This window comes from Phalacrocorax carbo, chromosome 2 (assembly GCF_963921805.1).
Source record: "Phalacrocorax carbo chromosome 2, bPhaCar2.1, whole genome shotgun sequence".
Lineage (NCBI taxonomy): Eukaryota > Metazoa > Chordata > Aves > Suliformes > Phalacrocoracidae > Phalacrocorax > Phalacrocorax carbo.
The window spans coordinates 118,108,255-118,125,871 of NC_087514.1; the positions used below are offsets into that span (position 1 = coordinate 118,108,255).

The 17,617-nt window shown below is 40.9% G+C and overlaps 1 protein-coding gene across 3 annotated transcripts in view; it reads left to right on the forward strand.

The window, feature by feature from the left end:
- Window positions 1-945: 945 nt before the first annotated feature.
- The window catches only part of MYRIP (myosin VIIA and Rab interacting protein), a 236,577-nt gene continuing 219,905 nt past the window's right edge, over window positions 946-17,617 (forward strand). For 2 of the 3 annotated variants that reach the window (XM_064444040.1, XM_064444041.1), the window contains exons 1-2: window positions 950-1,216; window positions 15,176-15,325. In XM_064444040.1, coding sequence (XP_064300110.1) covers window positions 15,216-15,325 — 110 coding nt within the window. In that variant the 5' untranslated portion in view covers window positions 950-1,216; window positions 15,176-15,215. Of the gene's footprint in view, window positions 1,217-15,175; window positions 15,326-17,617 lie in introns of all 3 variants that reach the window. The other variant, XM_064444043.1, reaches the window with a different exon arrangement.

Consider the following 17,617-nt stretch of genomic DNA (forward strand, 5'->3'; position numbering starts at 1 on the left):
GTTCTTTTTCTTGCTTTTGTTTAAAGAAGTAACAAGTTTCTTCTGCTTGGGAAATACCCAGACACATATTTGCCTATGGGTGTGTTTGGGAAATACAAAATAATATTTGATGCAGAATACTTTCTGAATTTTGGTTTTGTTTTGTTTTTTATATAAACTTTTGAAATTAACGTGGCGCCGCCTCACAGAGCAGCACCCATTTCACTAACAGAGGCAAGCGTAGGTTAGCATAGAAGTACACCTTTGAGAAACCAGTTTATTTGTAATACCATGAAATTTACGTAAACAAAAATATTCTCCTAGAAAATGTTTTCCTTGAAAACCTGCCAAGATTTACCGACCACATCTGTCTTGACAGAGCACTTCAGCTGGGATCAAATAAAACCCTACCTTGCGGTGATCAGCTGCAGCTATTTTAAAATGAAGTTAAACAAGCATGAAAAAGCAGGGATGAAAAACAACACCACGGGAAAAGTAATTAGCCTGACAGAGTACAACCCGCCGAGGCACAGGACCTACAAAAAGCGCGGTCAAACTGCGGCGGTGACTCACTGACGATCTGACCGACCGGCCAGGCCGCGCCGCGCCTGCCGTGTGACTGCCCGGTGCGCTGCGTCCCTGCGGGCGTAACCCCTCTCCCTCCGCCCCAGCCGGCCTCTTCTGGCTCCCCCTTCGGAAGACACCCCCCAGCTGCCGTTTTGGGGGGGAGCACCGAGCCGCGGGGCACCGCCGGGCGGGGCGGGGCGCAACACGCCAAAGGAGCGCGAGCGCGCGCGCCCCCCGCCGGCGCGCCCCCGCCTCCTGCCGGGTTCGCGTGCCGGCGCCAGTCCGCGCCGCGCCCCGCCCCGCCCTCCGCCCGGCCCCTCCTCGCCGATTGGCCGGCGGCGCCCGGGCAGGTGCCGGCGCGCGGCGGGGGCGCGGCGGGAGCTGCTGCTGCTGCTGCTGTTGCTGTTGCCGGTGCCGCGGCTGCACCGGCGGCGCGTCCGGCGGGGAGGGGAGGGGAGGCAGCGACTGCGACGGCGGGCTCTTGTCGAGCGCCCGGTGCGGAGCGGGAGCACCTGTGCCTGGCGGCTCCGCGCAGGTGTCCGGCCCTCTCCCCGTCCCTGCATGAGCGACGGGGCGCAGCCGCCGCCGCCGGTGGCTCTGCCCGTACCCCCGGCGTGGGGAAGTTACTGCCCGCCTGCCATTTTGGTGCAGCCCTCGCCTTCGGCCGAGGGTGAGTACGGCCGGGGCCGTGGCGCCGCTCCCCGCGGGCTGAGGCGGGGGCGGTGGGGGGTCACCCGTAGCGGAGCCGCCCGGCGCCGCCGAGGGGGGGGTCTGCGGCAGGGCCGCGGCTGCGGGGCCGCCCGCCGCAGCGCCCCGTCGGGGACGGGTCGGAGGGGCCCTCGGCCGGCGCGGCGGTCCGGGGCGAGGCTTCTCCGCGGCGGCCCCGTGGGGGGGGGGCACGGTGTGAGGCTTCTTTTAATCAGCGGCCGGGGTCTGAGTGGCTTCGTGGCGTTGTGCTGACAGCGCGGCTCCTCAAGCGCCGTCACTGCAGTGCTTTTCTCATTCTTCTTATTAATTATTATTATTATTATTGGAGTATTTAACTCTTTATCAACTTCCCCGCGATCACGGGTGGGGGGTCGTCCAGCCCCCTTCCCACGCTCGCATCCCGCCGCTCCACGCTCGCAGTCGATGCTTCACACAGAAGCAGCGTGCGTTTTCCTAGTATCAAGGTCAGTTTATCGTAACTGCTGAGGAAAATACCATATGGCTCGGGCTGACTTTTCTTAGGGAATCTAATTAAGTAGGAGCGTGTGTTGTGCTGGGATTTGTGTTGTGTTTTAGGTGGCCGTAACCAAATTAGATCGCTGAACGCCTTGGAGTGCCTGCATGTCCCTCCTCAAGTGTGTTTGCAGGGGTGTTAACTGTATGGAGCAATCTATTTTGACAAATGGTGTTTTTTGTGTTACACCTACCATTTTTATATTTCCTGTGTTTCTGAAAATGTGAGTAGCTGTCCTACTGTGGAGCCTGGAGTTTGTTAGAACAGGAACAGCAATGATTTTGGCAACAAAGGCTTTTACTCGTTCCTCTGACAACCTTTTCCAGAAGGCTAGTGAGAGAAAGGAGGGAAAGTTAGTTTAGTTCTCACGTTAACAGCCATTTTTCTGACTTTGAGGGACCTCAAAAGTCAGAGGGTTGTGGATGACTTGTCATCAAGGTTTTATGGTTGCTTATTAATGGTGGTAGTGGTTCCCTGTGAACTGCATTGAGACCACTGACTCTGTCCCTGCAGTTAAGTGTCAGATAGTAGTGTTTGCTTCTTACTTAAAGCTTGAGAAAGTGAACAGAGCTGTTTAAAAAGCAGAAGGTGCTGTATGTTGTATGTAATCCCTCACGCTACTGCCTTACCCATTGTTACTCAGGTACTGGATTGTATCAGAGCGTATCTACTCGTGCAGTATGCCCAAGTGTCCAAAAATGTACTTGGCGATTCTGCATTTGTCAGAGAACTTAGTACAACGCATACAGTACTTACAAACAGCAGAGTGTTATTTTTTGGCAGCTGTGATACATTAATTGCTAGTGAGAAATCCCAGAAGTCAATTCCACCCCGGGAGCCCCCACCGGGATGTGAGATACTTAAAGAGCACTGCCCCCTGTGACAGGACTTGCATCTTGAACCTGCTGCTGATGCAAGTGATGCAACACTGTCCTTTCAGACAGGTTAATGCTTTTTAACAAATTGTGTTCATCTGAACTAGTGCTGTCTAGGAGTATTACAAGATCAAGAAAGCTAAGCTAAAACTTTCATTTTCCTGAGCTGGTTTCCTGCTTTCACCCTAACCTGATGAATGCAGCTGAGTGTGCTACAACTCATTGCTAAACCAGGCTTTTGGATTATATAGGGTGTACCCAAGTGTATGAACATAAGAGGAATTAATCTTTCTTGCTTAGTAGTTGAAGTAAACAGAACACTTGAAGAATGTGTACTTAAACAAAGAAAAAAATCCCTAAACTATGCATGGGTGATGCTGAAGAAAAGCTGTATATACCAAATGCGCTATTGTTCATAAGCAGTACATCTGTATGAAAATGTGACTCCTTTGTATTGCTGCCAACATTAATATGCCCTATTGTTATCAGACTGGAAACTGCTGTTTGGCAGCATAAACCACCTTAACTTGCCCTTGGGAAAGTTGGACAAGTTGAAAGAAACTAGTTGAATGTAGTTCCATGAAAACCACAGGGACAATTTTTCTCTTTGAGAAAACTTATTCATATGTCTGAGTGGACTAATCCAGCCTTCCCGTGGAATGCTTTGTTCACCTTCCTTTTGTATCCAGGTAGGTTATTTACTGGATAGATTCTTAGAGATAATAAAGGCTTCTGGCTTACCTGTGAACCACTGACAGCCAGAAAATAAATCAGCCCCAAGTTTCTTACATTATAACAGCATACTTTCAAAAGAAGCTTATTGGACTTGAGGGAAGAGGAAAATAACTGCTGTATTTCAGTGTGGAGTGAAGCACACCATACTGTTGCTCAAATTACCAAAGAAGCTTGGCCTTTATCTATGGCATAAAGAGGGAATTTTGTACAAGGGCTAAATACAGCGTAACTTTAAGATTTCAAGCAATGGTCTAGTTTTATGCATTTCTTCATTATGAGATTGGGCAAAGATGCCTACCTCCAAACTTTATGTGAATTTGGAGAAACCAAAGAGGAAGACCCTTTATGGCTGGCATGCTAGTAACATCTGTTGGTCGTATAGTAAAGACTAATAATTATGACCTGCTTGCTATTTAACTTTCAGTTGAAATGTGTTACCCTCTTTTTTTTTTTTTTAAACATCATATAGAAAAATGCCACGCTGCATTTCTTAAAACTGTATTTTCAGAAAATAAACATCATGTTTGACATTCTGTGTCCTGAAAATAAATATATATAGTGGAAAGCGGTTTAATGAATCACCTAGCAGCTTTAGCGTAGATGAGCAGAGTATAAGGACAGCAGCGGTTTGACTGGTCAAAAGCTAATATCAGCATTATTGCAGTAACGACAAACTTTTAGATCTTATGGGTAATATTCTGGGAATAAAAGCACATTAGATTTCCAGGCCAATATGCATTAAACTTCAACAGCAGAGCAATTTTTTTTTTTAAAGAATGTTATACTAACAAAAAACCTTGATTTTGCAGATTTTTACTGACCCGTTAGTCCCTGAGGTGGATAAAGGAAACAAGACCTCTTGTTACTTCCCATTATGTATAGGCTTCACTTACCAATTGATCAGCTGATGTTCATAAAAGGAAAACTAATATTGGTGTTTGGTATTTGGATTATTGCAGTTATTACTATCTACTGTTTGTTTTAAGATACAAAGCATTACCAGAGGAAATGAATTTTGCATTCTTCAGATCAAAGTACACCTCCAAATAAACTGTCGCCTATTGAAGTGGAGGAGTTAACTACTGTGGAGATTCATCTTGAGGACGAGACACTTTCAATGGCATTGTCTCAAGTTGACTCATGGTAATCAATTAAGTAGTTTCGCTGGTGCTGGCTGGCAGGCAGAAAGGGAGCCCTAGCCTGTCCTACTGCTGAAGACCCATGCTCAAGTTCTGCTGTGCAGCAGTTCCAAAAAATCTTCTCTTTCTGCACTCTTCCTTGCAACATACACTGCATATTGATGGAGAAGAATAAAAGGTTAAGTGACTTAATGCAGTCATAGTTTCTAGATCAAGTCTGTTTAAAGGGTGCTGAGGTAATTTACTGTAGAAAACAAGATGAAGTCTCTTCTTGTGATAGCAGTCTGAAATGTAGAGCCTCTTTCAAAGGCTATTAAAGTCCATGGCATTCCCACTGGCTTTTATGAATCTCGAAGCCAGGCAACAGCCTGAAATCTTCGGAGTTTTTAATAACAAAACAATCCCTTCCACAGCACCCTCCACCATGCAGAATAATATGTGGCTCTGCTGGTGTAAACCAGCTTTCTGTTCTTGGAGGAAGACAGTACGTAATCTGTTGTTTTCCTTCTGGAAAGGAGAGAAAGCAAAACATGTTTACAACTAGAAGAGTAAATTTTCTGTTCTGCTTTTGTGATGAGGAGTTTTATCTCCTCTGAAACTAATATGAGAAGAGCTTAGTTGCTTATTAGGCACTGTGTCTGATGCAGAAGGTCACTTTAATGTGGTTTTCTTCTGTCTCTTTTGGACTGTATGAACAGGATGTTGTGTCACAGGCCAATTGATAATGGCACAAACCAGCACTTTTCTATTTCATTAATTGCTACAGCATGGATGCTCAGCATATGATTTCAGTGCTGTCGACAGAGATGCAGCTACCACTGTCCTGAAATACCTTGAGTTATAGAGTATACCTATTTTTCTAACCGTTCTTAATCTTGGAAGAAGTTGACTCCTCCTTTTCCTTATAAGAGAACTGGTCCCACTGCCTCTAAGTGGTCATCCCCAGGTGTCTCTGGAAGTTATCTCAATGCTTGTGTCTAGCTGTCATAAGTGCTTTGACATTTTTTTTGATGGACTATGGTTTGAATTTAAGTTAAACCATAGTGCGTGAATTAGAGCAACATCAGGTTTTACAAACAGTTGAAAGAGCTTTGAGGAGGATTCTAAAAGGTATAATCTGGTGATGTTGGTTTTAACAATCTCAGTTGGACTTGATCTAAAAGATAGTGCTAAAAAGTCTGCATGTTAATCACTGCAAGCACAGAAGTCATGGGTTGAGTCCTAAATGAGAAAACGGTTCACCTTTAGAGGAAGACCAGCCTGATTATTCCACCTTCCATGCTTCTCTTCTAATATTCAATGATGAGCCTTCAGATTTCTGCTCCAAGGTAGTTTCACAGGTCAAAAAGAGGGGAATCAATGGATGAAAGACTGAACTCAGGTTCCACACATGATTAAGTGAACTGCATCTCCTCCATGGAAATATTTCATCTATGTAGTTGTGGTAGGTGAAGAATACCTAAGACTGTGCTTTTAGTTGTGGGGGAAGTTGGTGGCAATGTTGTATCAAGGTCCAGAGGCCTATTATAATGGATACTGGAAATCTAAAAATTGGGAGAAGTTAATACAGAGGACTAGGAGCAAGAATTTTCTTGGTAAAGCTGATGTTCTTCATGTAGGCTCATCAAAGGAATCTGCTGTTTCAGTGTACTGGTAATGCTTCTTTGGTCTTCAAGAGTTGGCCCTCATAAAGGGAACTGCTTTAAAAAGAAAAGTTAATAAGGAGTCCTAGCTAGTACGTAAAGATGGTTGCTTAACTTGGTTAAGTTGATCAAGTAAGTTTCTGTAGGACTCAAAAGGTGTCTGTGCTGGCTCCCTGATTCCCTAAACCTGTAAGAGGATGAGCTTCTCTGGTTCCCTAGTTTAAACTCAAGGAGCTGTGAAGCTGCTCCAGTTTGCATCCAGATACGAGTGAACCAGCAGTCAAAACCTGACAGTGAAGTTGGCCTTTGAACTCCAGAAAGTGCCTGACTGTGTCTTGTGCTTGAATGTAAATGTCGCTTGTTTGTATAAAGTTGGGATCCAGAACTTCAGGTTTGTGTTTGTTCACCAGGGCTCAGACTACCTCCATGCTGTGCAGTGTCAATATATATAAAAAAGGGTAGCCAAGCTCGGCTCCAAAGCAGAGCCTCTTCTAAGCACAGTGTAGAGCAGGTCCCAGTGTCAACAAACTAATCCATTAATTCCCCCACCTGACAGATTAACCCAGCTCCTCATTTGGTTTTCAGAGGCTTTCTACAGCTCTGGCTTTATTTTACTCTTGGTTTATGTCACTTAACAAATGCTTATCTAAACAATTTGAAGACAACCTGCTTCTGAAACCCTTTTTTTCCATGCATGGGGCATATGTTGTACGTCAGCCAACAAAACTCATCACTAAGTCTCAGTGAAATGGGACATGTATCTTTACAGATGTCACTCTCTACTGTTGTATCTCTTATGATTCTGGCTTGTTCTAGCATAAATCAGGGTTAGTAGCACTTTGCAGGTGTCAGAGTGAATGTGGAAGACAGAGTCTTCTGAAATTTTTAATTTTGTTCATTTACTTGCTAATCTGTAAAATTCAGTAATTTGCAGTGGGGTTTCCTGTCAGTGGTTTGAATTAGCAGTGATTTACTGTATTAAATTTGTTTTCACATCTGGCAGCACTAGAAAGTACTGCCTCATTGTGGCAACTGCTGTTGGAAACATTTTTTTTTACCTCTAAAAATAGAATTTCTGTCTCTGTCCTAGTCCTGCAGAAAGATTCTCTCAGTCAAAGGTTAGTCCTTGGATCAAATTTAAGGATACGCTCGTGAGTGATATTTAGTAAGAGGGGTGCAGGATATCAATTAGTGCAACATATGTTGTGGGGGAAAAAAATCCATTTTATAGTGTAGGATATTTTAAGTATGCCTGTGGTGTGTTTGCATATTGGTTAGATTTTGTTTTGGATGTTTTGGTAGCAGTCAAGCAATCCACTGAACTGTTTACTTTTGTAGTTTGTGTGGGTTGATCACAATATGGGTTTCAAGTTGTGATGAGACTCTTAATTTATCATAACCCTTTGCCAGTATTATTTAAACGCAAAAATTAAGTTTACATACACATAAGTAAAATGTGTAGTGCTTCCAGAGCTGTTTGAGATTTTACAAAAGTTTCACCTTTTCTCTCAGTGTTTTTTTTTCCCCCAGATTAAAGGTATGAGTAACTTGGATGAGAAGCCTTACTGCCCCTTTTTGCAGTAGCAATACTTGGGCATCTTGAACTTATAAGAGTTATCTTGGTGGACCTGTATTTTGTTGGTTAGTGTATTGAATTTTATCTACAGGATACTTCTCTATAGCTATTTCTACAAATAGTGACTGCTGTGGCACTGGGGAAGGCATTTAACTTTAAAACATATACTTGTCACATGCTGCTTTGCAGCTCATAGGTAGTGGACCTTCTGTATCGTTCAGTTTCTTCAGGCCATGCAAGAAAATGTAATGTTGGCCTCTGAAATAGGGATCTGGACAGGAATATCCTGAGTTGTGTTCCCTTGTATCCTCTTCCACAAGGAGGGAGATAAATATCTGAGCCTTCCCAAGCTTAACATGGCATTGAACCTGAGCCTTTAGCTGGCTGCATGTATTAAGACTGCTACACAAAAGTGAGTGCTTCCTTCTCTGCCTGCCCCTTAAAATGAGATAGAAACTGCCATTGATTCTTCAAGGGAACAGAGAAGGATTTGCTGTTTCTTTCATATACCTTCATTCTGTGTAGCTCATTTCAGGGCTGTGGATTGTGAGATGCTGAGACTGACGGGTGCCTTGGGAGAAGGATATGGCATGTGTAGTGCAACACAGGTGGGTGAATGTATTTTTGCAGTCCTCACGCTTGAGCTAATGCTGAATACAAACAAGGGAATGCAAATGCACTTTTTGTTTAGTATTTTCTTCATGCTGGCTCAGGCTTAGAAAGTACATTGTGAAGACTGATTTGCCAGGTGCGTTCTGGTTTGCGTTTTGATGGGACGGTGGAAGAAGGGACATAACACTGTTCAATGGCTCGTGTTCGCTCTGTGCAGGGAGCCTGGGTACAGAGCAGTAAGCTCTGAGCCCTGCTTTGCAAGTGGAGCATCTAAAGGGAAGCCCTTGCAGTCTAGTGCTTACAGATGTGCAAATTTCTGATTGCGTTGGGCTCTTTGGGATGGTTGTGTGCCCTAAGTGCACATGCTGGCTTTCTCCCTGACCTGTGATGATCTGCCTTGTTACAGTAGTGAGCTGCATTTCATGCTTTAGGTTGAAGGCACATGAAAAAGACGCCAATCATCCAAGATGCAGCTGCGTGCCAGTGCATTACTGCTCCAATTTTGTCTTTTTCTCTGAGCTGTCTTCCTTGTTTCAGGAAGAGTAACAGTCAGTCTCTCACAGTCAGAATGCTGTCAGACCCATCATCTCGACTACGCATTCTTCCATAAGACAGTTGCTACTAAATAGAGAAAATAGAGCTGAGCATGATTTGCCTAGATTTGGCATAAACAATGGAAGATGAGACTGAAGTAAAATGAGAGTGTGCAGTAACTAGAGAGCCAATGGCACAGTGAAATAACTGATAACAGTATATGCCAGATGACCCAAGATCGTTAGCAGCTGTAGGGCCAAATTCTGGATAACCCTTTTTCTCTAGGAGTTCACTGTTACCAGTGAGAAGATTATTCTGGTCACTGAATTTGGCTTTTTTATCACATTTTGAATTCCCACTGGGATTTATGCTTGTTTAACAGTTGTAGGCCTGATATGTAGGTATAAAATGGTAATGATTTATTATCAAGATTCTCATTATAATATGACTTTTTTTAGAATCTGTCAAAGGTAGATGACAGAAACTAAGTCCCCCAGTAAAATCTTTAGTCTTTTCTGTAAAAATTACTCTTTTTTTGCAATTAAAAAAAAAAGTTTGCTTTTTTTTAAGAAATAGTTAATATGCTGTGTTCTGCCTTTGGAAGAGTGCCATCCTTACATGAGAGATGCTATTCTCTTTTAAATAAACCATGACTTTAGTGGAGTTTTTCTACTTTGCTATTTCATATTCAGTACTTAATATAGAAGCAAGAAGAATGTGGAACTCCTGTTTATTTCCTAAGTAGATTAAAATTTAAAACCACACAGTACTGACCTTTGACCTGTAAGATTTACAGCTTCCCCATTATAGTATATCCTGGCACTCTTCTAGACAAGAAGTGCACACAATTATTGTAATAACTCGCATTAATAAGGAACATTTCTCACAACAGGAACCAAATGAACTTCTTGGTTCTTTCAAAAACCTGTTGCTTCACCCACCTCCCCCCGCCCCACCACCAGTGAAACAAACCTAACTTTGCTCAGGAAATTGCAAGCTGTTTGGTTTTCTAGAGAGATCTCACCTAACATTAATACAAGGCTGAACAGAAGATAATTTTCTGCTTTGGTTACAGACCAGGAAATATGTTCAGTAAATCTCAGTTAAAATCTGTGCGGGTACAAAGAAAAACATCCTCTTTGAGGTCTTTGTCTTATATCTCAGTTAAAACATGGCACACCGGATAGAAGTCCTCATGTTGAAGTCATTTGGGCTGTGCTTAATTCTTCATCTGAAGAGGTGGCTTTGTATTTCTGATATTTTCCCTCTTGTTGTTTTGGGACATTGACTGGAAGTAAACTAAAAGGGAAAAACATCCACAGTAGTGTTTGCAGCTTCTAGGCTATCTTGAAGTTTAAAAAAGGTTAAGAAGTTTGTAACCAGTGTTAATTATGCCTTATTTTAGACTTAATGATGTGCCAGCTGTAGTAGAAATTACTTTGGACGGTAATGTTCTTTAAATGTTTTCTTTTGGCTAAAGTCTGTTTTGTTCAAGTATGTTGACATAATTCAAAACACAGGAATCCCCGTTATGCTTTCAGTACTCAGACCTTATTTTTGTCACCAAATAGTGTGTGACCTTATGGAATTTATATGTGATATATATTGTGACATTTACATAAAAAAACCCTTAGTGTAATGACCTTTTGCTTGCAATGTGATCACTTCTTCCAGATGTTCAATAAACAAAACTTTTTTTAAAATACAAGGTGTGGTGAAGGAGCTCTCTTGTGGACAAAGTGCTTGTCTTCCTTTTTGGCTTAGAAAGATGACTATCTTGTTGTATAATTTAAAAGGGCAAAATGTTTACCAATAAGATTGTATAAAGAATATCTTAAAGTACTAAAAGATTTTGGCAAAAGTTGGTCAAATGCCAAAGTATAATGACAAGACAGATCGAGCAGTATTATTTATGTCCTGACAGGCTGCTGAAGGAAGTAAAGATGAGTTGGTTGGTGACAGAATCAAAGATATAATTAGTAGCAGGTGTTTATTTCCTGATTTTTCTACCTGGAAAATACTAGAAGTGATGGAGTAGCAGGACAGAGTAGAAAAGCTCTGGCATTTAGTTTGGTGACTCTAAAGCTGACAGCATGTGAGGGAAGGTATTCTATATAAAATATTTCAGTTGCAGTAGCTGGGTTGAAGAAATTTGTGATATTGATTCCTCAAGTGTCACATTTCATTAATGCTGAGGAGCAGCATTTTAAAGCAAGAATGTCAGTGTGTTGTGGGAACAGGTGAAATCTCGATTAAAAATTTGCTCAGAAATGGAAATAATTGTAGGATATTCTTGTTTGCAGTGCCAGGGTATTGGAGGGATCTCTTCCAGATAAACACTGTATAGCCCACTGCCCCCTGAGCCGCCTTTTCTCCAGGCTGAGCAGTCTTAGTGCTCCCAGCATCACCTCTTGTGAAAGTCCTTTAATCATCTTTGTGGTCTTGAGCTGGACTTGCTCCAGTAAGTCCATACCTTTCTTGCACTGGGGAGCTCAAACTGGACACACCACTCCAGGTGCAGCCTTGCTAGTGCTGATTTCTTCTCTACAGCATTAAACTAAGATGTCTATGTTGTACAATACTCAGTGTGACCATTTGGATAATTAATTTTATAATGTGGCACTTTGTCAAGCAGAGAATCTGTTTTAAATGTTAGTTGGTACTTTAAAAAAAAGTTTGTGGGCTTTCTCCCCACTCTCCTGTAATGCTGATCTGCTGACAGAGCAAGTCCAAACAGCTTACCTACCGTATGAGTGACTAGGGAATATACTACTTGCCCTCATTTCTTGTGTTGAGCTGTTGTCCGTTTTAAAATTCAGAAGCATTGCTTGCAGTTCTTAAAAAATTTCATTTGCTCATTGTTCTGTGGAGTTTTTGTGGCTGTTTTGGGGTTTTGGTGTTGTTTTTTTTAAGGTTGAATTCAATAAATGCTTTCAATGTGGAAGTTTTAATTAGATTTTAAAACAGACTGTAAGAAGTATTAAGATTAGAGTATTACTCAAACCATATCCAATCATGTATTATAAGCCCAGGCTTTCCTGTTACAGTGTGTTAATTTGAGCAAAAGTTTTCTAGGGAATGATATCCATTGTAATGTCTCTGAAAGCTTAAATTTTGTGTTCTATTTGAGATTTAGCAAGGAAGTATTACTCATGAAGGCAAATATCTGAACAGCCTCTAAGTTATTTCAGTTGAGGCCAGAAGTTATTTGAGGCTGAGAAACTATTTTGTTTTTTTTTTCTTTTTTCTTTTTTTCTTTTTGATGTAACTTCTTAACACTTCCTCTAGAGGATTTGCCACTGTTTATTTCCAAGATGCACAGTCCGGATCTACTGAAAAAAAGACATTTGAGCATTGTTTAGAAATATTTATAAACTGCTGTGATATCCCAGATCAGAGGTGATTTAGTAATGTGATGAAAAATTATTATCTGGGAAAAAAGCACGAGTTTCTTAGAAGTTAATGTAATATTGGAATGCAGACTGAGTGTCTTATAGGTAAATAAACCACACGAAAATCAAAAGTTAAAGTTGCTGGTGATTGTAAATATATGTATACTTGAAATTAAGTCTTTGTTGAGCCCAAAATATCAGAAGTAGTGAGGATGCCCACTTACCCTCAGATCTAGGGGTAAATTTCCCCCTTCTAATATGCACTCACAATTGGCAGTGGCAACTGAAGCAAAGGGATAATTTTCTTTACCAGTGGACCACAGTTTGTGAAAAAAGAGTATTAATTTTGACAAAGTTTAAAAAAAAGCAACACAACATTTTGATGAAGTCCTGAAAGGAGAACTTCTTATGACTGTGTTAATTACAGTTGTTAACTTGATGATCAAGAAAAACTGGAATGGCATCTTTGATCTCCTAGTATCTTCATCGTCTTGTGTCTCAGACAACTGTAGCTCTACCATGGAGGCGTGTTTACTGGCTCCAGCAATTGCTTAAAATAGTTCCTTTCCTTTTAGTTTATATCCTGTGTTTTTCCCATGAAGTGTGTGAGTGTGAAAAAAGATAATTGGAAAAGTCCTGCTTATTTCCCTCCAGATGTGGCTTTCCTGTAATGAAGCCCTTCCATGCTTTTAGAAAGTCAGAGGCCTTTGCACTGAAGTGCTTTGCGTGGGAAGAGCAGAACAGGTATCCCAAAGACTGAAGGGAACTTTGTGTCCCAGGGCACTACTTGTTCTGTCTTTGAGCTGTAATGTGTAAGCCCTACCTCACCATTTCTTATGCTTACCAGGGCCCAGTGAGGCTTTGGTACAAGGACTGTGAATGAAGGGACAGGGGAAAATCTTAACATTCTGGTGAAAATTTTGGGATGATCAATGCATGTGCTTGGGATGAAGGAAAATATTGCCAGTTGTTCCTCACCATATTTTAGCCAACCTTTAATTTTAACATATATATTGGCCTTGCAAGTGGGGTTAGCGAAGACTACACATAGTCCTTTGTTTCTGTGGCACTTTTTTTATAAAAATCAGGGTAATTTTATTTAGAAGTAAATTTTTAAAGCCTTTATTAACTCATTGTTGATGTTCCTGTTCAGCTTCCTTAGTAGACCCAATGAGTCAAGCCAGAGCATACTGTTCCATTGTGACCTTTGTTAGCTGTATGATGAGCACGTGTCTCACTGGAGGGATCTTGTCCTCTTGATTTTACGTAAGCCTCTTTCCCATCTGCTTGTTTTTGAAGTGTTGTTTCCTTGAATGAGGAGTGCATTCCAAACTTCATTGATAGCCTAACCAAAACAGGAAAAAATAAGCAATACTCTGCTTCCATGTGTTTTCTTTTTTCCTGTTTGAAGAACTGTAACCAGATGACTGGAGGAAGGTAAATATTGTATTTAAACACCTCCCCACCCCATCCCCCCTGCCGCAAAACCCAAACAGAAACCAACCGTATCCCCCATCATCATCTAAGTAACAAATAAATTGTTATGTTTAAAAAACCAAGGTGATTTTCCCCCTTCCACCCCATGCTTCTATTTGCTATAATATTTGGAGCTCTTAATTTTATGCTGTAGCAGTGTTGCTTAGAGGTGTTTTTTTTGAGACAGAAACAGCTTGTGTTTTACATAGTCTCATTTACTTGACACTCATCATAGATAAAGAGGCATTAATAGTTGCCTCTTCAGTATAATGTAAGAACTTTTGTGTGTTTGTAATTATTATATATGTTGCTAGGAGCTCTTAACAGAGCTGAAAAAAGCTGTGTGATGTTTCTGAAACTATAACTTAACGTGGAGAGGGACACCTTTATCGTTGCCCAAATAATTACATAAATCAAATTACAGAAATCAATACTCAGAGCTGAATTTACTTAGAATTCAACAAAATTAATAAGTCACAAGAAAATAAGTTAGAACAAATTTATGATAATTCATTAATGAAATAAATGGACCAAGCTCTAGTTCAAACTTTATTGTTTTTTCAATTCATGTGTAACGTTGACTACTACTGTTTCTCCTCCATTTTCATTCACAGAAATTTGTGCAGCTTTTGTGCTGGTAGCGATATCTAAACCTCTTCAGTCACTCTGGGAAATTTATTTCAAACTTACATGCTTTTTTTTTATGGTGTTTTAAAATAATTCCTGGTTTCTTAGTTGGTACTACAAAATATTTTTGAGTGTTACAAGAGAGTATGTTCTCTGTTCACAGTTGCAGGGTTTGTTTTGCAAACAGTTTTGCAAACTCATGGCATAAAATCTTAAGAAATGTCGAAACCTGATTTCACCTTAGTTATTTTAATTTGTTTCTTCTTGAGTGCAACACTGAAGTCTTCCCTCATTATTAATACCCCAAATAATCTTTTGGGTTTCTTTTGAAATACGGAGTGATTGCTTTTGGTGCATGGAACTTGAAAAATAATTCTGAAATGAATCATTCAGGTTGTGCCAGGGGAGGTTTAGATTGGACATTAGGAAAATTTCTCCACTGGAAGAGTTGTCAAGCATTGGAACAGGCTGCCCAGGGAAGTGGTTGAGTCACCATCCCTGGAGGTATTGAAAAGATGTGCAGACATGCGAAGGCTTAGGGACATGGTTCAGCAGTGGACTTGGCAGTGTTAAGTTTACAGTTGGCCTTGATGACCTTAAGGGTCTTTTCAAGCCTAAATGATTCTATGATTTTCTTCTCGCTTTATGGGCAGAGATAGAACATACGTTTATGTTTCTATGCTGTTTATGGCACATCTGCCCAACAAAAATAAAGTTGTGCCTGTGATTTCAATGCACTTGGGAAAAATACCAGTGCTTTCAATTTATTTTGCATTTTTTTTCTGTTTCTGATTTCAGATATTCCGCATAGTTATTCATATCCAGGACAGAGTATATAATGGGGAGAAAACTGGATCTTTCTGGCTTGACTGATGAAGAAGCAGAGCATGTGCTCCAGGTGGTTCAGCGAGATTTCAGCCTTCGTAAGAAAGAAGAAGAAAGGCTGAGGTAAGAATAAAAACATGATCAAAAATACTGGTCTGTTTTGGATCATTACGAACTGGTTTGGGGGGAAACTGGAGAACGTGGCTTTTTTTGTGGTGTTCTCTGCATTAATAATCGTTTCTGTCACAGAGGCAATAAACATCCAAAATCTTCCACGTGAATTCAATTACTGAGTAGTAATTCATTTTTGTGTTTAGCCTATCCTGGCCTAACCCACAACAATGGTCTCTAAATCGTCTGTGGGTGTCGCCTGGATAGAGGCTAAGTAGTGGTTGACTTTAACATAAACAGAAGTTTAAGAGAATTTTTTGCTTGCTGTAGTCAGTTCCTTTTATTCAGAAACTTTGTCTATATGCAAATGTCTGAAGATGAAGTTCAACCAGCCTCTTTCCCCCAAAATAATCAATGGGACATGTTATCCATAGTATTGAGGAGTTAACTTTGCTCTCAGTAGTCTGTATACAATATGATTGCAAGCAGAAACAACTCAGAAGAAACCAAACGGAACTTGTTGCAAGGTAACTCCCTCAGCCCAGGAACTTCAGTAATGTGACAAGGGGACTACTGAACTGGTAGATGCAATATTTTTTCTTGTAGCTTCAACAATATTTCCTTGAATTATTATGTCTGACTTTTTTTATTACCTTCTTTGAATGCATCATTATTTACTGAAGAATAGTCTGACATCTCTATAGTTGGTAGATGCATATTCTCTTACTGTTCTACTAGTATCACAGGTACCTGGTTTCTTTAATCACTTAGCATCAAGCTGAGGTCAGCAGAGCAGGAAGATGACTGAAATAATCACAACACTAGGCACACATATTGCATGCAATTGGAACTGAGAGGAATCCTGTCTCTGTCAGTTTTCTGTTGCTATTTTCTGAAACTACTGGGAACATTAGGAACAAGAAGGAAGACTTGCAGCATAGGCCTAATTCAATTTTGGCATGCAGTGCAAGTTCTTGCCTGGGTTGGTAGCGCAAGCTTGCCACAGGGTGGAAAGACTGGATGAGGATGGCATGCAGATTTTTTTCTTTGTTTTGCCATGGCTTGTACTGATTATTTTTGGTAGTCTTTCACAACAAGGCCAAGAAATTCTAGAAACAGGTTAAGGAGGGTGAGTGCAGGGGCTTTCTCTGGCTTTTATTACATTACTGTTTTTATCTTAATGGAGCAAATGTACCACAGTTAGCAGATGTTGGGGCATCTTGCCTATTCTATACAACTACATCCTACAGCGAGAGGAGGAGGGGGAAGAATGTAAGGCATGCCCACAGAAAATTGATCGGAAAGCCTGGGTAGATAAACTTTTTGCTGGTGTTTGTGTTTTACCACTTTGCTGCTGAAGTTGTCCATCAGACTTGGTAATTGAATGATGACAAGTAGAAAACTGGTGTGAGAAGGGAGATGAAACACTGGAAAGGTAGGAGAAGCACACTTATTTAACTCAGCTTATATGAATATGTAAATTTTATTGTATAGTTCATGCCTTTTGCAAGTATTAAAGTATGTTAAAGTGCTGCAAATAATGAGCTGTACTAACAGAGTCAAAGTTCTGAAATGTAGGCTGATATTTAAGATATGAGTTTAGGTAGTTTTAATGACCTTAAAGATTGCCATGAAGTTCAGAGCTTACTTCTGACTTAAAAGCTGTGACTCCTTTTCCTGCTCTGCCCCCCACTGGGCTAGTGTTCCCCACCCCGCCCCACCCCCACCCTGGGGTTAAAAGGAAGGATGTAGCAACACATCTTTTTGTCTTACTAGGTAATAGAAAATGTGTTAAGTTTTTTTTGTTCCTGTAATTAGTTCCAGGTAGCAACGTTAGTCTTTGGATAGAATTGTTGAAGCTTTTGTGTGTGATACTTTCTTAAAATAGGGTTTCTGTATAATTCTTCATAGTTTTATTTTTGGGTGGTTTTCCCCCACAAAGGTTTAAGTAGTTGTTTCCCAGATCTCTCTCTGGGATTAGTCCCATTGGTAGCAATTATTTCAAAAGATCAAGAGCTACTTAAGGGAGTATATATCAGATTTCCACTATATTAGGAGAACAATGAAAGCTAAGAAAACTTTAAGTGGCTGATGGATTCAATTTTGCTTTGCTAGTGGGAGCTGAAGAGTTAAGTAACATACTACAAGAAACGAAGTTTATCTTTGCTCCTAATAAGTGTTTTTGGGGCAGCAAAGTATAATGGCAGCTGTTTTAGAGCTAACATACCAATGTCTCTTACAATATTGTAGTTGTTACACGTTAATTTATTTTTCCATATTCTGTAAACAAAAGGACATAATGCA